General features: G+C 35.9%; 1 protein-coding gene and 1 long non-coding RNA gene across 2 annotated transcripts in view; one reads left to right on the top strand and one right to left on the bottom strand.

The window, feature by feature from the left end:
* Positions 1–11,240: 11,240 nt before the first annotated feature.
* The window catches only part of cplx2 (complexin 2), a 65,196-nt gene continuing 51,711 nt past the window's right edge, over positions 11,241–24,725 (bottom strand). Inside the window, exons 3-4 of the mRNA XM_044127116.1 lie at positions 19,651–19,826; positions 11,241–15,776 (exon numbers count right to left, since the gene is read on the bottom strand). Coding sequence (XP_043983051.1) covers positions 15,582–15,776; positions 19,651–19,826 — 371 coding nt within the window. The 3' untranslated portion in view covers positions 11,241–15,581. The remainder of the gene's footprint in view (positions 15,777–19,650; positions 19,827–24,725) is intronic.
* Positions 18,002–23,953, top strand: LOC122837050. The gene is made up of 3 exons (XR_006371681.1): positions 18,002–18,068; positions 23,298–23,380; positions 23,818–23,953. It is a non-coding gene; the product is annotated as an uncharacterized LOC122837050 (long non-coding RNA).

The following is a 24,725-nucleotide window of genomic DNA, read 5'->3' as shown; positions in this document are numbered from 1 at the left end:
CATGAACTTTTTCTGTGACCTTTTGGTGTCATTTGTTAACAGTGGAGCAGGAAGTGTGAGCATTTGCCAACAGTTTTCGATTTGTCTCACTTTCTGAGAAGGTCAGGAGTTGAATGTCAGAAAAGTTTGAAACTTTTAAGGTTCTTGAGAAATGGCACAATAATTATTCGTGTGCTCCCACTGTGTTTTCACTCTTTACACGATTCCCTCCCTCACAAGTCTGATCATCTCATTAAAAGCAGAGCTGGAGAACGAATCCCTGATTTTATGATTGGACACAATTCATCTGTTGCTAAGATTTTGATGCCAACAACTTCAGTTAGTCTGATGAAGTAACACATGGCTGTCTGGTCCCATTTTTATGCTTTTTTCAAAAGTCTTGAAGAGGCATCAATGCACTTTATAGAACAGCTCTGAAAATAATCAAAACATGACATCACTTTCATGAACAAATCAACAGAGACTCACAGCTTACAACAGCTGCTGCCGATGCTTCATTAAACAAAGTTTGTAATTACTGAATTGAAAACAAAACACGTCTTTTGTTTTCAAGAAAAACTAACTGATCTACTGACAAATTAAGCTGATTTCTCAATTTTTTATTAAATGTTTCCTTTTTCGTTTAATAAACAAAGACATTTTATAATCTCTTTTTTCTTTTTGTTAGAGGGATAAAACCTCACCCAGCAGCCTGGGGGACACTACAACAATGAAAGATGCATTTTAAGAGACCTGCGACATTAATTTCCCATTTTCAATCACATCTCAGTGTGTGTGTTTGGAGCGACTGTGCTTCACGGGGAATCGATTAAATTATGCATGGGAACAAATTGATACTCTGAGCTAAAGGTGGTCCTTGTCATTAATTCCTCTGCTCTTCATTAGCTTGTTATGATTCAAATGAATAATTGAAAGGTCTATAGTGTAACTTGAACCAAAAATGCTTCTATACACACACTGTCAGCCCTTTTACTTTACCTGCTATAATAAAAATACTCAAAAGAAAGTTGGATTTAGAAATCATCTCTATCACAAACCAGCAACATAAGCAGGCTGGATAATTTCAAATAGTTTAGTAATTGATTAAGTTGTGTACACACAAATCTCGGTTATTGCTATGCTTGTTTACATGAATGTAATTATGTGATTATTTATGAGGACTGGTCATAATATAAGCAAAAAAACCAAAATGTTTTCATCTTTTCTGGAGCTGGTTCAGTTGTTTTCAATGATCTGGTGTGCGGCATATCTGCAAAGAAAAAAGCAGAGGGCGTTCATCAGGGAGGAAGTAGCAAGCTTCACTGCTTCACTCCATCAATTTAGGTTTCCAGTCTTTACCACACCCACTGCATATTGACACAACCGATGCTAACATGGTCACAAGGCTCTCAGGATGTTTGATTCAGAGTAAAATGCATGGATTTTTACTTCACAGACAGCAAGGGGCATTCTTAGTACCACTCCACTGGTCTTGTAAATAATTTATTTACCGTCTTTCCTGTGAGAGCGCAGCTATATGTAGGTCAACATGTCTGCCAGCATCAAGAGAACCGTCCCTGTGTTTCACTGTGGTAATGAAGTGCATAAACCTCACAAGCTTTAACGATAACAAAAAGGGTGAATGTTTATCTATTTGTTTTGGTTCCGTACCTGATGTTGATGAGACTTGGTGACACCAAGATCCAAAAACATGTTGCTGTTTTCCATTAGTTAGCTTTGAAAAATGTTTTACCTCCTTAATAAAGCCCAGCTAGTAGCAAGATCATAATCCTTAAAAATAATTGCTCTGACTGTAGAAATGTATAGGTTGAGATTAGTGTCCAAACTTCATCATATACGCCAAACGATTCAAGTCAAAAGCTTTGGTGAGCAAAGAAAAATAAAAACCAAACATGTCAAGTAGTCGGATCTATTTATCTGTTTATTTAACATTGGTTTTTTTTGGGGGGTTTTTTTGTTGGAAAGTGACATTATTCATCATAGATTAAAAATGTAAAAGGTATTTTGACATTTGCTTTAGTAAAGGCATATAGTTTTAACATTTTTGTTAAAACTAGATTTAGTTTTACAGGAAAAGTGTCTGGATAAATGTGGTTCTGCTTATTATAAAAACTTGTCATAAAATTAATTTAATTTGTGTTTGAAATTTTAGCCAATAAGTATTATGAAGCATTAATAAGAATTATTTGGAAAGCAGCTAAATAAACTTTGTTTTGTTGTGCTGAATCAAGAAAATATCAGATTTTGATAATTATGCCGTAAATTAACTTAAACTGTTATTTTCCTGCTTGTCTAAGACGATATTATGAAAATAGTTTGTATATCATAATCCACGGGTGATTGCGTTTGTTTACTGAATGTTTCTGAGTTTATATATATGTTAGTAATGTCTTGCCATATTCAGCTGATTCCTTGTGTTGAGATTATTTATTGTGTTCTGTTTTGGTTTTTTCTCCTACATTAAGGTAGATTGATTATTATTTTTTTATCTAGTTAAGCTTCCTTTGTGTTTCTGTATGTTTTCTGTTTTATATTACATTTTTAAGTTGCAACAATGTGGTTTAAATTTTGTCTTTTTCCTCCATGCTTCTGTGACAGCCTCACACTTAATGACACAACGTGTCTTCTCTGTTATGGTTTGATTATTATTCAATCTGTGTGACAGAATCAAATATATTTAGCAGCTTTTGCACATCATCAGGGACAGAGAACAGAAAGATCTTAAGGGTCCGTGTTAGAAAAATTAATGAGATCTTTCCAGTTTTGTCACAGCTGGACTCGGACTGCTTCAGTGCTCTCACTGGGGATCCGACTCCATAAAAGTTATTTGTGCATTTGTGGATAACTATGGCACACCACGCTACTGAGATTAACCATATGCTTTGTTTAATAGAGAGGAATTCAAGCAAAACTCTTGCAAAAACTGTAATAATCCAAATATTTCACTGTTGTCCTATGAGGAGTGATAGTGAATCATAAAAAGCTCAGTCTTATTCAGCATGACAGATCCTCCCTGCAGTGAACTCCACCATGAAAGTCTTTGCTGGAGGTGCCTGCCTTTCCAGCTAAGGGACGAGAACGCGGATGCCTTCTGCATCAATGTTTCAGGATCTGTTCACTGCGCTGCTCCCCACAGAGACCAGAGCACTTCTGATTTCGCTTCAGGCCGCCAGCAAACAGATCAACAGCTCTGGAGGTGAACTAAATGTGGTTTTCTGTAAACTGATTTGTACTACAAATGGTCTTTTAGCAATGAACTCATGAATTAATGAAGGAAAACAAAACATAAAGATGGATATTCATTATCTAAGGTCCTAATTTCAGCAAAAAGAGAGCCCAGGAAAGTGTTAAAAGTTGAGCTTCTATGTCAGTTTTTGGGACATTTTTTGTTATTTCCCTGAGTGCAGAACTATAAATCTGTCCATCCACAAACTTTAATCTATTTCAATGGAATGATTTATTGCAGACCAGCTCAACTAACCAAGTGAACATGGATCTATACTAACTGTATTTTTATACCCTTGTTCTGCATATCAGTTAATTAAAAATAAGAAAAAAAAAAAAAAACATTGGCATGGCTATGTATTCTTCTAGAGAAAAACCTGGCACTAAAAAGATGGATGAAATCGTCTTTAACAGGATTAAAGTGTCTTATTTTCTTCTCTTCAGTATATTATCAAAAATATGACAAGCATTTTCATAAATATAATAATAATTATTATTAAAGATGTAGGCTGCACAGTGGCGCAGTTGGTAGAGCTGATGCCTTGGGTTCGATTCCCGGCTTGGGGTCTTTCTGCATGGAGTTTGCATGTTCTCCCTGTGCATGGTGGGTTCTTTCCAGGTTCTCCGGCTTCCTCCCACAGTCCAAAAACATGACTGTCAGGTTAACTGGTCTCTCTAAATTCTCCCTAGGTGTGAGTGTGTGTGTGAATGGTTGTGTGTCCTGTCTGTCTCTGTGTTGCCCTGCGACAGACTGGCGACCTGTCCAGGGTGAACCCGCCTCTCGCCCGGAACGTAGCCGGAGAGGAACCAGCAACCCTCCCGACCCCATTAGGGACAAGGGTGAACAGAAAATGAATGGATGGATGGCTGGATGGATGGATTAAAAATGTATGACATTTAACACTCATTAAACTATTGTACTTCAAGTTGGTAACATTTGTTGATAACTTTCTGAACTGTATTAAAACAGAAAAGATTTGACGACTCTCCTGTCATTTAATTACGGCTGATGTGTAAACGCTCAAGATTAATCAGGATAATGAAGAATAAACTGAATATTTATGAAGCCCAAGGACAGGTAATATGAAATTATGCAAGTACCAAATGAAATTTAAATGAGCACACTAATTAAATATATGAGAACTTCTGCATGAGGGCAAGAAATGCCCCAAGAACTGAAAAAATCTTTTTTCTCAAAGTATTTATGCTGTGCTGAGAGATCTGCTTCACTGCCATTACATTATTTACTTTTAGTTTCCACTATAATGAAATTAAAGGGCCTAAAACAACAAATGTCTCTGTTTTGGTATCATCAAACAAAGAAGTCCTTTAATTTCCAGATTCTTTGCCAAATCCCTTGTGACTTCACAACACTTGTTTGCAAAACTGGAATCAATCAGCGCAGGTCTAGACATGACGACCAGCAGCTCCCAGAAACAAGATGCAATTTAATCAGCTTCACAGATAGGAAGCTAGACGCTGGGTCACAACCAGAGCCTGAGACCTCTAGAGTTTAATCTGAACTTTAGAAGAAATCCAATTAAGCGCAGCCACTAAAGAGACTAACGAGAGATGGAAATATCCTATGCTACACCTTCTCGGTACAATAAAAACTATATCGTGTTTTCTCACTGTGGCACCAGGGGAAATAAGGGCCATTTGCAGCTGCTATTATCAAAGCCAGGAGTCTCTTTTGTGTGGAGGAAATATGGATCTCTCCCTCGGTACAAAGACTCTTTGTTTATGTGCTTAGTTTGTTTTTCTCAGGTCATATTTGGCTGTTTTCTTTCTCTGGAGGGAGCAGGAAAAAGGTAAGTGTAACAGAGAGATGCTATGGACTAAGAGTGTTTCTGTTTTATATGGTCTGTTGTTGTGAGCGGAGAGCAATTTAAACCTTCACTACAGTTCCCCTTATGACCTTAAATATGGATGTGCAGCCACTTTAGGCTTTGTGCCAGAGTGACACTAAAACTTACTGAAAATAACAGCTGGCCTCAGGAATGTTAGGGGTTTGCTACAAAACGAAACAACGTGCACAAAAATACAATCTACTGGTGTATAAGTAGTTCTGCCATTTGCTATTGGTCATAATCTGTGTGAAAGATTTAAGACAAAATTCACTCAAATGCTTACAATTACCTTTTGACTGAGATAAACACAGCATAGAAACATTAAAATTCAAAAACTTCACATTTACCTTCTGATTTCTTTACACTTAATTTGGTAACAAATTCAAGTCTATATTGATGATTTAGAAGTTAAATTCCTTACCTCCAGCATTGTTTTAGGGACACAGTCAACAGATATATTATGAATCGTAACAAAACTGAGATAATTTAAAGTTGTGAAAAATGTTTAAAGCATTGTTGATTTATAAAGCAACATCCAAAGCTTTGAACTCTGCACTGATTTTGTTTTTCCCCACGCAAATTAAGATATGAGCAGGTTCTGAAAATCACATCATCGTCATCACCATCTGGGTAATGATTGTGATGATGGTGATCACCATGGTTAAAGCCACAAAGCATATCATTATTAATGCTTGCAAATGTCTGAATAAGAAGGAACTTTTAAATACATCTAAAATAATCACTTCTTCTTTGTTTTTGGCGTCTAAGCAATATAAAAAGATTTGTAATTCTTACTGGCTGGAAACCAGAACAGGTTTAATCCTGGACAGTGAAAATAGACGTATTTTGTCAATATATAAATTTACGTAAATACCTGTTTTTCTAAATGTATGTTTGCATTTTTTAAAGAAATGTAATCACTATATCATCAAATATTCACCACTGTATTGGGATTACACATCATGAAAGTCACACAATTGTTTTTCAAATGGATCCAAAAACTAAATCTCAAGCCAGGATAAAAGGGCATGTGGGTGGATTAAGGGCTGCAGCTGCAGAGATGGGCTAAGGAGTCCCATATGTTTCAGCCTACAGGCTCAATAAGAGCCAGTGCAATTTTAATAACATGTTTTATTACATTTTTCGAGCCTGCTTTTGCTGCATTGTAAACCTTTTCATCCATAAGTTGATTTAGTTTATACCACTCAGTGCCAAAGCAGCTTCAGAATCAAAATTCAGACATCAGGCTTGGAGCGCTACTGTCTGTTATATCAAATTTGGTGCCAGTTCAATTTTGCAGCTCAGCAGAGCTTAATGCAGAAGGAGCACCTTCTAGGGAAGTAGAACTTAGATTAAGCTGAATGAACTCCTTTTACATGCAACATATCATGTTTGAAGGGGGAAAAACAAATCTGTAACGTCAAACCAGGAGCGTTTGTTAAACATACAACACCGAGCAAAAGTTTTCGGAAAGGCAGTCGACCAATACTAAGGCAGTCAACCAATACTAAAGTTAAGGTTTTTACGGTAATGCATAATTGTGAGTTTATTACTGAGTTTCTGCAAAAGTAGCCCAAACCGTTAGGTTTAAATGACTGCTAACTCTGACCAGAAAGTGGCAGTATTTCTAACTTCTGCTTCACTGCTGCCTCTGCCTCACTTGATTTGCTATGATTTGTTATCGAAATGTTGAGTATCGAAAAGTCACTTTCATACATGACAGGACAGAGCAAACGTGAACTCACTGTTCTTCATGAGAGTCTGGGAAATTATTTTGCACATTTTACAAGAAGGAAGAGAAGAGAAAGGAAAACCTCCTTTCAAATATTTCTACCGTTGCTCCACAACTGATGATTTTTGATCGCAACAAATCACAGAAACAATCACAAAATCCTGGAGGGACTGATCAAACACTGTTGTTTCACTGTGACAAAATGTCAAAAATCCAACAAGCACAAATAATTTTTCAAAGAACTGTTCAATAAAGTAGTTTATGGTTTGGAGATGACTTGTGCATAATTTTTTTCTGCACACATTATTTAATCATTTGATGCCTAAAACATGATGAGCTGTCACAGTGTTGAGGTATTTCCTATTATTTCTCAGCATAAATATGAAAAACAACAGTTTCAACTGTTTTAATGCTTTTTATTCAGATCTACTTTACACCTAGTTTCCAGGTGACAAGCATAGCAGTGCATGGCTGACAGCTTCACACAACAAAGAGTGTTAAACGCAGATAAGTATTTATAGACTGAACAGAACGTTCTGTTTACATCTTCATGAGCTTCACTTACAATATTCATACCTTCAGTCTGTGAGGATTCACTTGCAGACAGATAAAGTCAAATTCTTGGCATCATCATGCAGCAGCTAGCAGCTAAGACCCAGGGGAGGAATGCTCACTAATTGAGGTCAGGAGTTTTCCTTACCGGACATTTAAAATCTGTTTTCAGCTCATTTTGTCTGCACTTTCTAACACGGCGAAATGGAGGACTGTCCCCTTGGAGAGCTGTGTTTAAATTAAATGCCTTTAGTACATTACGTCAAACCTCTTGTCACCAAGGTGGATGGAGAAACAGCTCCCATGCCAATTGCTGATGTGGGTGAGGAACGTCTCAGCGCTACTTTATTCATTAAATAGACCTATAATAGCTTCATCTGAGCTGCTGCGGCTGCTGAGATTTCAAGGCAATGGACTTGTCAATCAGAGTCTCTCTGGGATGCGGCGATAGCTATTCAGGTCCCATAGATTCGGAGCTGGAGGGCGGAGGAAGAAGCATTTCAAGAGTCACAGCAGTCAAGCAGCTGTCTGATGGAGTTGACGTGACTCAGAATATCTCACAAAACTTCATTTGAATAACAACATATGCAAATAAGAGCAGAATCAGCATTCATAGAAAAGCACATGTAATGCAGCAATATGTAATAATGCAATAAAACTGGCTTTAAAAATAAAATACTTGAACACATTTTGAATCATTTTGCATTGTCTGAAAAAGAAACTAAAGGACTAAAAGTTTGTCATTTAATGACCAAAATGTTATCTACAACATTATCTTTATTAGAAATATAATAATTAGGATGAACATGTAAAGTTAGTCATTGTTTATCTCCACATTATTAAATTATCATTTCTAGAACGTCAAAATAATCAGTGCTAAATTTAATAATGTTATTACATATTCGGCAGAAACTATTGCAAAATATGTTCAAGGATTTTATTGCATTTTTCATCATTACATAATGTGACATTAATGGTTTATTACATTTTGAAGGCTGATTCTACTATGTTATTACATATTGTGGCGTTAGCATTTGTGTATCAATTTTCTAATAAAGATATATGGCAGCACTGGTGGAGTTATTATGCACATCGTTTTTTTTGTTTTGTTTTTTTTTGTGTGATTTTGCCCATGAATCTTGAACCAAAAATTAAAAAGATAAAAAAGACTACATAAATATTGCAAAAAAGATTTACTTGTTACTTGTAACATTTCATAAACATACAAATATTTCTGTTTTGCTTTTGGACCTATCAAAGCTTCGGCTTACTCTTCTGATTTTTAGTAGGATTCAGGTCTCCAGACTGAGATGTATCCATTACAAATGTGCAAAAACTTTTGTCACTAATGTCGAAAAACAACATTTCTTAATTGCTATGTTTTCATTGAGTAAGACACTGGACTAAAATCACATCTAAATAAGTTTAATCATGCTACAAGTCATTAAAAAAACATGCTGAGCCATCGTCCTCTACATCCTGTTGTCTTCTTTGTCGTTTCCACCAGTAGTCAATGGAAAAGGCAGCTAACACGCAAGCTCTATTTAGGGTTATTGCCTCAGTTCCTTGAACGGATAGTTCTGGCTGAAGACATTGTGACTATTTAAAGCGAAAACCCAAAACTGAGGCTTCAAAGTGATCAAAATCTAATAAGTAAGATTTTACTGCCAAAATCTGATCACCAAATCCTGTTATATCAACACATAAAGAGCAAATTAAGATATTAACAGAAAAGTCTAAATTAACGATTGTGATAGTAATCAACTTTCTCAGCTCTAAAGATAAATTAATGTCTGGATGTTTCATACCAGCTGGGGTATATGACTGGGAGCCAGTGCCCAGTGGAGAGTGATTAATTGACAGTGACTGTTTCATGTCTACAGGACAGCAATAGAGCTGTGACTTTCCTGCAGCCAGAGTGCTGTTCAGAGAGCACAAAGGCAGCTTGGTCTGAAAAGGCTACCTCAAAGCATGAATACTAATGGAATTGATTTATACCTCCATTTCCTGCTGGGAGACTTGAGGAGGCGGCGCTCTCGTGTGTGTTCAACAGCCTGAAGTGGTGGAAAGGCAGCGGCACAGTAAAACCACCAGATATTTCGCAGTCCTACTGCAGAACGAGCAGCCAGTTCCTGAGCCATTAACAGTGTTCAGTGGAGCTGGATTAGGTGAAAGTCAGGGCAATCAGATGGAGAATTGTTGAACAGGAAATATTGCTGCGTCGACTGGTGTCAAAATGTAAAATGTATGAGAGAAAACTGGTTGCAAATCAGATCATAGTTTAATGTTTTATCTGTCAGAAGATGACAAAAATGCTCTTTTTGTTGTTTCACAACCATTATTAAAAACCTTTGTTCATTGTTTGAAATTAGATACATATTAATGTTTACCTACAAATACATGACATTATAGCAAAGTAGCTAATTTCCATCCTTATTTTTTGATTAATAACAAGAAAATGTAACCGAACTAAACAGTCAATTAAACAGTTACTTACAATCTGTGGTCTATAATGGTTCAGTAATTTTCATTTTAAGTTGATAAGATGAATAGAGTTAGCATAACACCTCTAAAAATAGCTTGATTAATAAGATAAAGAAGAATAATTTGCAAGGTTATACCTCAAATTAAAACTTCTCATGGTTTATTTTCACAAATATTAAAACTCATATTAATTTGACAGACATATTTCGGTTTAATTTTGCATAAGTGCAAATAACAACCTTCCCATTTGACAAATCTATTTTGCATATGGGGAGCTGTATAATTTTTCAACATCTGTTGCATCAGACAGTAAGAAATATTTAGTTTAATCCAGTTCAAGGAACAACATGTGGAGCCTAATTCATCATGCATGAGAAAGTGCTTTTAATTCTACTGTTTATATGATTTACTGGGTTGACTTGTTTGCAACACAAGATTGAAAGGCAATTTTCATGGTAGAAATAAATAACTTCCAATCTGGGCTAAAATTGCAATTTTATGAACAATTTAAGGGATCTTAGAAATAACAAAAATCTCACAAATAATAAAAAAATAATTTAAAAATTAAACCTGATTACCCAACCACTGGCATAACAATCGATTAATTTTCTGAGCAGAAATAAACCATATTTAAAGAGTAATCCATAATCCTTGCCTGGCATTTGAATTTTGGATATTCTCATATCAAAGACCCACTTAGAACAAAAAGCTTATATGGCAGAGATGCTAATTTTATCTGTTTGATGTCCGTGTAGTCACCGTGAGACAATCACAAGTCAGGTCTCTCTTCAGCCATGATTTGAACGACACATTGCATTCTGTTTACAGCCCTTTTCACTTTTATTGATGTTAAAATCCCAGTTAAAAGAAAGCCATGCCGAGAATGAAAAACAGTATTTACTGACAGACACATTTACATGTGGTTTACACTAAAGGTTGTACTGATCGTCATGCAATGGGATGGACCACAACTGTAAGGCTAAGTCCTAGTCTCAGAAATATAGAGTGATTTTGACCAGAAAGCAGAAATACCAGTGGTTCCAAAACCAAACACATAAACTGCAAAATCACAACGTCTTACTGACAAATTTTGGTTGAGTTGAAATAAGAGAAAATGTACTTTTCCTCAAAGTCCATAACTCCTTAATACTGAAAAAGTATTTGTTCTATTGGAAAATTATGGGGAAAATGTCTACCAATAGAACTAATGCATTTTCATCAATATTAAGAAATTATTCACCTAAAACAACCTCTCATATTTTGCTGAAAAATTGCTTAGTTTTCTCTTATTTCAAGTATACAAAAATATTTGTAGACCAAAATTATGTGGTAAGATTTTGTGTTTTTGCAGTGTGCTTTTTAACAGTTTGAATGCAGAAACACAAGACTAAAAAAAATTATATGAAATCACTTTATTCTCAGTGTGCGGTGATTCCACTTTTGCAGGAAAGTTACATATTGAAATATTTGCCTAAAATAGCATGCAGTGAGGCTAACAGGTGGAGCTTTGAAACACAGAGGACACGAAACGTTTATATCCACAACCTTGCCTACATCGCACACCAAAAGCATGCATACACTTTTGTCAACACATAAGGAGGATACAGAGAGGAAGGGGCTGGGAGAAAGGTGGGGAGATTTTTGCAGTACAAAATAATGCAGCAAATAAACATATTTCTTATTTTTTCTTTTACTCAGAATACCAGCCACCAGAGGACAGAAAACAGGACTGACAACGGACAGGGAGAAAAAACGGCACCAGAAATAGCATCTCCTCAGCACATACAGAACAGAGAAAAGACAGATGCAAGAAGAGAGAAACGTCAGACAGTTACATTCAAGTCACATCAAAGGATTATTCTTCTAGAAGCCATGTTATTCATATTCAGGCAGTTTTTAAAACCTGCTAATGAGTGTATGAGTGACATAAATAGGTGACTTTCAACTGGTGTGGGCTTTGACTCAACATTTACAAAATGGCAACATACTGAGTTCCTCCAGGGCTTGGGCAGTTTGTTTGGGCAGCAGGAGAACAATCAGTTTTCTATTTAAAAGATAATAATAAAAATGTTTGTGACTGTATTTGGTGGAATATTAGATGCAGACAGTGATTGGGTTTTATTAATTTGAAAAAATACTTTTGAATACACATGATTTTTGCTAAGATGTTGTTGCTTGGCATCATTCACAAGGGCAGTAATTGTAGCTTTCAAAAATATTTTAAGACCAAACATGATCAAATTAAATGTCACCGTGGCCTAAATTCCTAGCAGTAAGAAAACCAGCTCACTAGCGATCAGACTTTTTATTTTAAGGCAGTAATTGAAGTTTCTAACAAATCTGGGATTGAAGATATTCTAAAATAAAAGTTAGTATATTTTCTGACCTTTTAGAAGATATGACAACATATCTTTACTAGTTCAATTAGATGCTGATGTAGCATCTAGCTAAACTAGCTAACAAAGAACTTAAAGACAATACTTGTAACTTTCTTTTATAGACCAGACAGTTTCTCACTATTAGCAAGGGCTTTATCAAGGGCAGAATTTGTAGCTATCTAGCTGTGCTAAAGATTCAAAAATCATAGTTTACTGCCTATGTACTTACTTTCCATCAATCAAAATGTTACAAGCGATAGGACTGCTTGATTTAAGGGAGTAAATAAAATTTCTAAGATATTCCCAGGCTAAGGATTTTATTAAATACTATGCGCTCACTGGCTTGCCATCAATAAAGTAGGATGCCAGAAATGAAACTACCCTAGTAAAGACATGAATTTATGTTAATAAAAATACCAGTAGACCAACAATAAAAACTTATTCACAACAAAACAAAAAGTTTTGTTGTGAACAACAAAGCTAGGTTGCTAGCTCAGCAGTTTAAGTTTTGTTGCTTGGGAACTTATTCAAGGCAGGAATTGTAGCTTTTAAAACATTTTTTTTAGATATCAAATGTTATAATAGAGCAACTTGCTTACTTTAAATAAAGCTAGGTTTTGCTAGCTAAACTAGCTAGACCCAATTTAGATAAGCTTAGCTAAACCTAGGTTTGACCAACTAGCAAAACCTAGCTCGCTTAACAAGCTGTCTAGCTAGCTAAACCTAGTTTCTAGCTAGCCGTGAAACTGGAGTTTATGCCATTAAAATCCATCAGGTTTAAACACAAACATATTAAATATGACTTCCATTTGTTAACTTTTATGTCTCTGCTTAGTAGTATTTTAGGTAGCCCAACTTCTATTTAGCTGAATGTATTCAAAACTAATAGTAGCTGTTGACAAGCTAAGTTGTTAGCAATGAAACTAATATGTCTTTATATTGACGGTAATTCAACAACAGCTGTAGTTAACGCCTACTAACCAAACATCAAGCTATAATACCTGAGAATTTACTAAAACAAAAATGAAAGCTCTTTTACTAAATCTGCTATCAACATCACTATTCTTTGGTATAATTAAATAACTGCTCCCTAACATGGCAACAACTATCAAATGGTTGACTGCTAACGTAATGTTGCCACAGCGGCTGGCAGTTTACAAATGCAGTGAACTCACAAGACTTTAAAGAAATTTGCTCTGTGGGTGGCGTTGCACCAGTACTGTGTGTTCTACTAAATTTTAAATAATTACACAGTTTATAAAACACAAAACAAAAACTAAATCCCTTATAGAAGAAACAGGAATACACAGGTTCTGCAACATCGAGGCAAAATGTGTGGTTTTTAAAACCTCAGCTACAACTACACCTACTGTGCCCAAGTGGATCACAAAACATTCAGTAAAAAAATCTACCACAATATCTAAGTTACTGTTTTCAAAAGCACATTGATGATTACAGAGATTTGATTTTGGACTTTTCTGTACATGGCAGCTAAAATTACCCTTCAAATGGCATTGGCACACATCTCATCTGTTTAACTGTAGATTGGAGTCAATCCTCAATTTTTGACTTATAAAAGCACAAATAGTTTAAGGTTTACATTGTGATGTAGTAGTCTGAAAGGCAAAGAAGGAGTTGACTGAGGCCTACTGCAATTATCTGTAATTAAGTAGGTGGATTACCAGCATAAATCTGGTGGAATGTCAGAAATATCTGGAATGTTCGACAAGACACTCTGGAATTAAGTAAAATTAAAAACAAAGACATAGAAAATAATTTGTACAGGTATTTGAATTTGTGCAGCTATTTCCTAGCACAACAGACCAGTAACTGTCATAATGTTAAATATTTTGCCTTGTTCGGCCATGAAGTTTTGTGAATCATTTCTCATTGTGTTAGCCTTCCTCATTACAGTGAACGGTTTGTGAATTCCAGTTGATGAACGCTCATGTGATTAAAACACTTTTATGACATGAAGCAAATTGTCCCACCTTCCCTCTTAAGATAAATGTGTCTGACCTACAAAACTTTCACTGTTACAGTACGTTGACACGTCTGTGCCGTTAACATCGACTAACACATTTAGGAGTAACTTTGAAACACAAAACAATGAAGATTGTCCATTATTGCTGATTTGGGACTTCACTCCCGTTTGTTAAACCAACACAGGACAACTTCATTTTGAACAATATATTGCACTATTGTCACTGTCTGTTCACATATAGTGTGTACACAACATAGTTGTGTTTATGAAGTTTCTATTCTTTTTTTTGTTTTTACATTATAATAAAATAAGAAAACACAAAGATATTACAAGTAGCTTCAAATTAACCAGCCAGGTAAAATTTTTACACATCTTGTTTCAAAAGAAGACTAAATAACACTGGCAAAACAGAGTTTTCTAAGCCACAATCAAATATAATATAACCAGTGAACTTTTTGAATTTATATAATTTTACCCTCCTGTTTTAAAACAAGTTTTACTTATAGAGAAAATGTTTCTCCATGGAAGAACCTTTTGAACAATCAGTTATCTCCTAATGTACAGTGAAGTTGAATGAAATGTTTTAATTAAATAATTTATTGCCTGAAATACCAACATCTTCTCTTTAATGACTACAAATGAAATCAGTATATGCACATCGCCTCGTAGGTATTAAATGCATGCATACAAAATAAACAAATTTCTCTCAGTAGAAATAAATTCCTTCACTTCACAAACTTACTTGACTTTGTTTTTGCACATTTAACATGTCATGTTCATATTTCACATTCACGTAATGATCAATTTAAGGATGAATGGCCACAACGAAGAACCAATAAAAAAATGCATGTATCTCTGTACACTATGTATCAAAAATTAGCAGGAAGGTAAAAGGAAAATGAAAATTTTAATTAAATTTTATATGATTTGGATAATTCCCTAAAAGTTAAAAATATGGCTTATACTCTTAGTAATCTTGTTATATATCATATTTCACTCATATAGTACTCTTATATTATTTAGGCTATTTACAAACAAAAAAGTGGCTGTCGGCAATGTTTAGACTTATTCTGAGAAATGGATTGAAAAGTTGGTAAATAAAGCGATATATGTAGGTGTTTTTGTAATCTTTAAACAGGATAACTGATTCTCTTGTCATGATATTAAAAGTATGAATCACTGTTTGAGATTGGCTAGTTCAGCTCAGAAACAAAATCATGGCACACTGCGTAATTCCAGGACACTTAGTATTTGGTTTGATGGGATTGGACAAGTGTGAAGAATAGTGTGACGGCAGGTTGGAGTGGGACAGGCGGGTACAGCATTAATTAGAAGGATTTTGTAAGAAGTTAACCATATTTCCAAGCAAAACCCTGTTACTTTTTATTGAACATATCCATCAGAGGGGCTGGGATGAATTTCATGACAGTATCCACGATGCTCTCCTCTTCCTCCTCATCGCCGCAGCCAGTGGGGACGGCCTTTTTAGGGCGGGTAAGGCTGCCCTCTGAGGCCTGCTCCATGGCAGCGGCCGCCTCAGCTTCCTTCTCCTCCTTCTTCTTGATGCCATACTGCAGAAACAAAAAAGGAAAAATGACACAGCAGGCCAGATTTTAATAACATTTTGCCATTTGTCTTCAAAGAACTGACTTTTGTTCATATCTTTTGGTTTCTATGAAACCCATGTAATTGAAAATGTGTAGTTAACCACTTTGCATTGCTACATATTTTAAAGAATACTCATGAAAGAGGTTGAATGTCACATATTGATTTATCTATGTTTTTTATTGTCTGAAAATGGCATTTTTACACCTTGTTTCCATTGTGATTTTTATTTGCTAGACAGTTTATGAAAATATCAGGGATTATAACCATTACTCAAACAAACAAAAACAACTATCAGCTATGTCCAGTTGGAGCCTATGTGGTATTGAATAACTGAAGTAGTTTTTGTCATTCCATCTACTCTTTGTTAGGCTCATTTAATGCCCTAGAGCGGCGGTTTTCAAAGTGTGAGGCGCGCCTCCCCTGGGGGGCGCCAGAGCACTTTAGGGGAGGCGCGGTGCGAGGGAAAAAATAAACCGGAAAAGCTATCTGCTTGCTGTCTACTGATGTGAGAGAAACGTCTTTCACGCACACGATCAACTCTGTGGATTTAGGAAAATTTGGTACTGTGGGGTGCGCGTGTGGAGCGGGGATCAGTGGAAATGTTTCCCCCCTTAGAGGATGTTTTGGCCAGTGATGTCAGTAACGTTACTGACGTCAGACCACTTTTTTCAGTAACCAGTAATCTAACGCGTTGCTATTTCAAATCCAGTAGTCAGACTACAGTTACTTATCAAAATCATTTTTGCGTTACTGCGTTACTATCTTCTTTTGTTATTGAATCTTATTTCCTCTACTCGTCTTGTCGAGTGACCGACGTCTCTATGCGACAGAAATGTAAACAATGGAGGGAGATGCGCATTTTGTCGGTGGAAAAACTGGAACTATTTTGAGTTTCTGTCGACAAGTCCGATTATTATAAGCGGCTTTGGGCTTCATTTTTTTAAAGTCGCTTGCAGATTTAATGAGTTGCTGGTTGCGCCTTTTTGGGCTCGTTTTTGAACGCGAAGTTACTCATTTGGGCTTGGAAATAAACAGAGACTCATAATAAATCCCAGAATTTGTCCGTCATTAACGTAGTCTTACTCCGTCTCTCCCTGTTCATCATTTCCCGGATGATCCGTCCCGCTGTGTCTTTGTTAATGTCAAGTTAATGTATTACCTCTGAATGACGTCGAGCTTCGCGTTGCGCTCCAGAAAACTGCAAACATCGAGACCAATATGAACAGCGCAATAAACGTGAAAACAGCCACGAATAAACGTGTCCGGAGTTGGCAATAATTATAATGTCAACTTAACGCCACTATAATTATTAATATTACTGTAAGTGTCACAAATATGTGCAACCATCTGAGCTGTGGAGCTGCAGGAGGAGCTCTGTGCGCTGCGACATCAAACTCAGGGCCGTAACGCAGAATCTGGAGGCTGGGGGGAGGGGGGGCTTTAAAATCCTACTTAGAGTTTTCCAGACAACAGTAGACCACACAAATTACTCACGTTTTTTGTTTTTTGTACAATCTCCTCTTCAGTTCAACCTTATCAGTGGAGACACATTGTTGATGTTACCATTATAAAATAGCTGATAATTAAGTATTGACAAAGCTCAATGTGATTTTCACAGGAGGTGGAGCGTTGTTGTTGTTAGCAGCTGCTGAAAGTAACTAAAAGCTTACTTTTAATGTAACTTAGTTACTTGCAAGTCAAGTAGTCAGTAATCTAACTAAGTTACTTTTTCAAGGAGTAATCAGTAGTCCGATTAAAGTTACTTTTTCAAAGGGGGGGGGAGGCGCGGCAGGCATTGTGCTCCTTGGAGGGGGGCTCACCCTTTCATACTTTGAAAACCCCTGCCCTAGAGTCTAGATACTGTTTCCAACTAGTATATTTGTTTTCCGATGGTTACTTCCAGCAGACTTTGTTTTTAACTTTTTAACTCTTTATTTTCTTTTAAATATGCCTAATTAAAGATAAAATGTTAGGTATAATATAAATAACCAAATCATGAGCTGTGGATATAGGATTGAGGAAAATAAATCTGTACTTAGCAGTCAGTAGCAGCAACATTTAAAGTTAACACATGGAGGCTATGAACCCTTTGCACGCTATTGTTTACATCCGGAAATTTTGCGCATGCGCACAAAGCTGGAGGGCTATTCTCCAGGTCCTCCATAGCCGCGCTGCCCCGGGAGAACAATGACGTTAACTAAATGAAACCTGTAGATGTACGTTTTGTTGATTCAGAACATTGCGGCACAGCAGAGGTAACAATAGCGCAGAAAAACAGTTAAAAACCAACTCTTTTTTCTTGCTCTCTGTTTCGGCTGCACTAGCAAACTCGTTGCCGTAGCAACTGACAACAACGCCACTTTATGTTTCACGATTCAACACCAAAAATTAATTCAAACATTTCCCACACAAAGAACAGAACATTCACTCCGTTAAACTTTTATGTTTTTAGGCTTAATATCTATTTTGCGATTATTAATAAGTGCTCGTTTTGGTAGATGAGCTACCGCAGCTAGTAGCTAAGCTAACACTGCGGTGGTTGATTAGCTCATTTAAACAGGTGCTCTACTGACGATGTCAGCGTTGGTACGTGTTACGGTGGTGGTTAAAGTCATGCAAGCATAACATACCCTCTTCCTCACTATTTTTTCTGTTTCTAAAAGCTTTTCCTGACCTTGTTATAGTTGTAGTGTAGCAAAGTACTGCTTCCCTTTTTCTTTGATATAGCACACGTACATTTAAGACTTATATTATGTTGACAACATGACAGCTAAAACTAATGGTAGTCATTCCTTCTGCCCAAGTGCTTTGACCAAAAAAGTTTTGAGAACGAGATTCAACATATAACTTGGGAAGTGGTTCTAACAGCAAAAGGCCACTGAAGCAATTGTTTATTGATATATTTGCTGGAGATCTTCTCTTTACTTCTCCCTCATGCTGCTTTAACTCGCCCTCCTCCAATCTGTCTTGTTCGTCTCTCGCTCTGAGGCTTATTCCAAAGCAACAAAAGGCTTGCATCAGTTAAAAGTGAAGACCGTCACGCTTAGTCAGCTCCTCTCCACAGAATAAAGTCAAACACTTCCCGAAGACTCGCTGTCAAACCACTCTTTATCTCTCATCTTGTTTCCCCCTGTCTACGCTGTGGAGTTGAGAGGAGATTCTCCAACTCTTCAAAGAGTCTTTCTGTCAAACATTTAATTCGTTATTAGCAGTGTTAAGAGTAATATTTTACCAGAAGCGTGAAACACCTGTAGAGCGTAATTAAATATTAATCATAAATCTTTGCAGTTTGAAATATCAGTAAACAAATCATTTTAGGGGTTTTTAAAGCCTTTAAGGTTCTAACTTCGGTTTTATGAATAGATAAGAAAATTTGAACAAATAATCTTGCTACGAAGCAGTTTCTTTCAAGAAAAATTTGAATAAAAAAAAAAAAAAAATTGGAAATTTTGATGGAGTTGAATAAGCCGATGTTTTGTTGTGTATTTCTTGTTTAATTTTTGTGTATTCGAAATGTGTCCTATGCTAATCAGCTAATTTTGTTTTTACATGATTAGGAGATGTAAGTGTATTCTTCTTTCTGCTCCTTTTCATTCACTACTTTTTTTAGTTGTGACATCAACTATTTCTATTGAGTGAATTGAATAAAAAAATAAAATTAAATTAAATTAATTTAGATTTTAAATGAGAAAATATTTGCTTTTCATTCTTTGCAAAAATAAAATAAAAAAGGCTCAATATTACTGGATGGAAAAAGAAAGAATAAATTTCAGTTTTCAATTCTTTTTGCAATTTTTCTACTGGACATTTGAATATTCTTTGATCTAAATTCCTGACCTTGTCCCTGATGCCCTGTCGGAGGTTTTCTCTCTCTGCCTCCATTCTTGCATATTTCGCCTTCCTCTCCTCTTCTTGTTGCCTTAGTGCTTCTTGCCTCTCCTCCTCTTTCTTCTGAGCATCAGGGTCCTTCTCCTCCTCTCCACCAAGCATTTTGCCCATGTCTTTAGTGGCCCCTGTTGACAGAAGTAGCAGAAAAGAGACGGTTACTTCAATGAAAGACATAAACAATTCTTATTTTTGTTGCTGCACAACTTATAGGAGCAGTGGTACATTTAATAGTTGGATAATTGAATAGAAATTATTTTGCATTTCAAATTTCAAGCCGGTAAAACAGCAGCACTACCTCCCTTTGACAGAAAGCTGCAGCAATAGTTGGAACACGTGCCACAATCACGACCCAGAGATAAGAGACGCTGTAATTTCACTAACAATTCTCTTGATTGCTCTGTTGTCCTTTGTCATCTCCAACAGAAATTTATATTCTCATGCAAAGTGTACACTTTGACCTTGGATCAAGGCCTGAACAAAAGACTGTTGAAACACAATAACAAGGGCCCATTGCAACTCAACTTGTTGCTAATTCATGAATATAATACACACTAAAGTATGTGCTAACATCAAGTTTGTTGTTGTAATATGATAAAATATTAAAAATCTTCTAAATACTTTTGCAAGGAAGTGTTTCAGCTGTCTTGAAATCATTAGGATATTTTTTAATGAAGTGCTATCTTGTCACATCAATCCAAGTTTATGGTTGACGATGCAATCATTTCTCAGATTAAAGAGATACCAGAGAGCTGAGCAAATGAAGTCATTACTCAGTGAGTTTAGGCTTGCAAAAACATCCACAGGCAGTTTTAAAGCTGTGCCATGAACCAATCTATCCTCACTAAGAAAACGTCTTCTGTTTGCTACAGGCACCAGCTGACACATCTGATCTGTGTGTATTTTTTATGGATTATTTTCATGCTTGATCGATGAAAATAAATTTTTATGTTTTTTATGTAAAGATGAGATGTGAAGATGGGAGCACAAGATTGTTTGTGATAAGAGGACATTTGAATTTTTATGAAATACAGAAAAATATTTGGCTTTGGTGCCCTGCCAGAGGTATCACAGTAAGAATATTATTTATTTACACTTACAAGAAGAAGCCATATCTCTTATGTAGATGTCAAGAAACAATATATATATGTTTTATGGGAACATCTTAAATATCTCTCACTTTTTGATCAACAATCAAATTTATTTGAAGAGCACAAAATAAAAGTTCTATATATATATACATATATATACATATTCCACCAAATATTGATTTCTGAACTCTTCCTGGGTTATAACATTAGTGTCGTTTCTAAATGACTATGAACTTGTTTTCTTCTGCTTTGCCAGAGGTATCACAGTAAGAAGGTCTGAAAGTGCTGCATCTTTTTTGTTATTTTGACCATTTCTCATTTTCTGCAAATAAAAACTTTGCTTCCAATTTCGGAGGCATGTTGTTTGCAGTTCATAGAATAAAATAATAATTCTCATTTTACTCAAAAATATACCTATAAAAATTTAAATCAGAGAAAGAAATCATTTAAGGTGGTCTCTTACATTTTTGCCAGAGCTGTATATATATCAAATATTTCATTTTTAACATCAAATATAATTAATATTTTATGTTAAGCTCTTATCAAGCTTGCGGTAAAGTAAAATCGGAAAAATAATATGTTATTACTTTTTCTGAGTTTGTTATTTTTGGTTCTGTGGTCTCACTGGGTCGACTGGCAAAGTTTTAAACTGGAAGTATCCAGTCCGACAGCTACATAGACTTATTTGAAGAGTCAGTCTGCCGGCTGAGCTCACTGCCTTCTCTTGGGACTCCGTCTGTGCGCTCTTACTCTTGAGATATTGGCTCTTCTTTCCGGCTCAATGGCTGGAAACAAGGCAGTGCTTTAAGAGTGGTCAGACGAATCCTGAACAATTCCAACTCAGAAAAAAAAGAGATTATAATGAAAACTGGGCCTGGGCTTGAGTATGCTGGGCAAATTTGAAATCCATCCCACTCCCGTAATGACCTCAGTTCGGCACTCTTCTTGTCTTAAATAGGGATTGTGTCTTCTCCTTGGTCTCTGCATGTCTCTGGTGTAGAGACTTGTAAAGTCTCTGGAGGAAGAACTCAAAGGCAGGGCCATCTGGCTATGCATGAAAATTGATGAGTTCTAACCTTGAGGTTCCCTGCTGACGTCTTGAGCTTGCCATATTGTACCAGGACAAGCCCCAGTCATTCATGAGGGGACTGCTAATTAATTTTTATATAAAAAATATATTCTTCCATGAGTCTGAACCAGCATATCATAGCCTGATAATAATGTATACCATGGAACAATTTGAAGAGTTTAAAACAGTGAAAAATGGATTTTAAATGGAGGTTTTCAGTTCTAGGTTTCACAGATATGACACATAAAATCCTATCTGCTATTAAAGCAGCATTATATAAAAAAAGATATATTTTGAAATTAGCACTTTTTCAATATGAGACAGATAATTTGTGAAACAATTGAGCCCCTCTGCTAACTAGTATCAACCAACCAGAGCCAGGAGACGAATCTCAGTGCTGTCAATCATGCCTGTGTCCTTGCAGGTTCCTGTGGTTGGCAGATCACGGTGTAAATGCTGAGGCAAGTTAGCATGTCCAGTGGATAAACAGTATTTTTATGATGATGAGTCGTTTCTCTGCCATTAGCACATTTTGCAGCAGGTTCACAAGTTGATTGACTACGCTAAGACCCTCCTCCTGGCTCTGATTGGTTGGTTTTGACTGGGCGTGGCAATACCAGCTCAGGGAGGAGGTGGAGGAGATTAGTCTTTTCACAGATTATATATATTTTTTTATTATACTGTCACAACATAATGACAACTTTAATAAATAAGCAACTTTTTTTAAAATAAAAGTTACATTCTTCAGTTTTAATAATAGGATATTTCAATCACTTTCCAACATTATATTAATGTACTTATTTGCCTTTATCTTAGACTTAGCAGGCATTCCTAATAAATGTTGATCACAAAAATCTTCAAAAATGTTGAGGATGACTTTAAGAGTTCCTGTTTATTATTTCATAAGAGAAAAATCACATATATGTAAAATGAATCAATACATAGTTTATATAAAACCTTCAATAGCTGCTCTAAAATAAATAAAAGTAAGTCAAACATGAACAGCAGCAGAATTGGGTTAAGCCATTAGAACAAAACTTCCTATATTTTTAGCTAAAATGATAAACATGATGAAACAATGGATGATAAAAAAAACGTTACTTGAGCCACTGAAAGGATTCATTTCTGTCAGAAACTGCCATTTAATTACTTAGTTTCTAGAAATGTGTGGTAAAGTTGCTCCTGTTGTTTTGTTAAACTCAGTAGATTCTGTCTTCGTTTTCTGCCGTTGTCTCAATCTCATTATTCTGGTTAATCACACACTTTGCATGCAAACACCAAGTTACATTATTAACGTGTTTCTGAGCAATCACAAAAACAACAGTGACTCTCAGCTTGGAGATAACACCCACAGGAGTTTATTCTTAAACATTCTGCTGCTCTGTGCTTTGCTGGAAGACAAAGGAAAGTTAAACTTTTTCTGTCTTTGTTCCTTGCAGCTTGAGAAGATTTACCAAATATTGCATGAGTAGCAAGCTTCACAAAGCAAAAGACTGAGGGATAATATTTTGCATGACCTCAGGTATGACAGAAAGTTTTCAAATGAAAACTAGTCTTCTCTGCACCAACACTTTAAAATAAGGCGTGACACACAAAATGACATTATTGGAGCTCATATCTTTTCTGTCCTTCCAATAAGCATGATGCTGAATTTATATTACACACAGGAATTTAAATTGGATTACACTGCAGATATTGTGTAGTATTTTCTCTCCCTAATATAGACAAGAACATGAAGGCGAAATAAAATCATCGCCGACTTAAAGACAAATCATGAGGTTAAAAAAGTTTTAGCTAAAGTTGGGGCATTCATAAATATATATTTTAGATGTAAAACCTCTATATGTTGTTTCTGCTTATGAATGTACTTGTTGGTTATTGCTCCTTTTATTTTTTCCCCTGTCTGTCCCATATGTTGATGTTTATTTTAACTTTTCTCTCAAACCTCCACATGTGCAGTCTTGAAACTCAAGGCTAATTAGCTCGTCTGATTGCGACAAACTTGCTGTGTGGAAATCTGTGACAGGCGTCATTCCCAAAAGCCTTGGAGTCATCAGAAGCTTCCTGTGGTGGAGTCTGTATGTTGGGAGAGCTCCAGAGTAAGAGATGAGAGCGTCGGCTTCAGCAAGAACAAAATACCCCCCAAAGAAACAGGATTTAAGGGGCTTAATTAGAGGAGATAATGAGCAACTCTGTGTTTTATTGTGAATTGCCGTCTTTCCTTTAAATGGTAATAGATGGCTAAGTAATGGTCTAATATAATTGGGCACTATTAATCTGAAATGCAAGAGCTAACATGCATGTGGAAGTTGGAAATTATTCCTCAAAATTGATTAAAATATTTTCCTGATAAAAACTACAAAACCTTATCCTCTAAATCAGAAATTCAAATAGCAGAAAAGAGAGTTACTGTCATGTAATGGTAAAGAGAAAGGCCCAAGGAAACAATTTTTCGTAAAAAAAATGCTGATAGGAATAACAGAATGGCATCTAAAATGACACATATTTAAGATAGAGAGGTGAGTTTTGAATAAGGAGCCAGTGGTTGATTAGAAACAGGGCACAGCTATAATTGAAGCTGGACTAATGAAATTGGAGAGATGGTTGATAAAAATCACACCAAACAAGAGAACAGAATATAAATGCACATAAAATACCAAAATGAAGCAAAGCAAAAGCCAAACTCGCAAAAAGCATGGTAGTCTTCAAAAAATAAGATGAAAATGGGACACAGAAAGAAAATCTGAACATAACAAAAGTACCAACAAGTGACATTTTGTTCTTCTTGTGGTCACAGTAATTTACGACTATATTTTAAAATCTAAAACAAGGTGATTTATTATACTTACATATGAATATGTATAAAT

Source organism: Gambusia affinis, linkage group LG09 (assembly GCF_019740435.1).
Source record: "Gambusia affinis linkage group LG09, SWU_Gaff_1.0, whole genome shotgun sequence".
Classification (NCBI taxonomy): domain Eukaryota; kingdom Metazoa; phylum Chordata; class Actinopteri; order Cyprinodontiformes; family Poeciliidae; genus Gambusia; species Gambusia affinis.
Note: the sequence above shows the minus strand (reverse complement) of the source record. Positions and strands in the feature narration are given on the sequence as shown.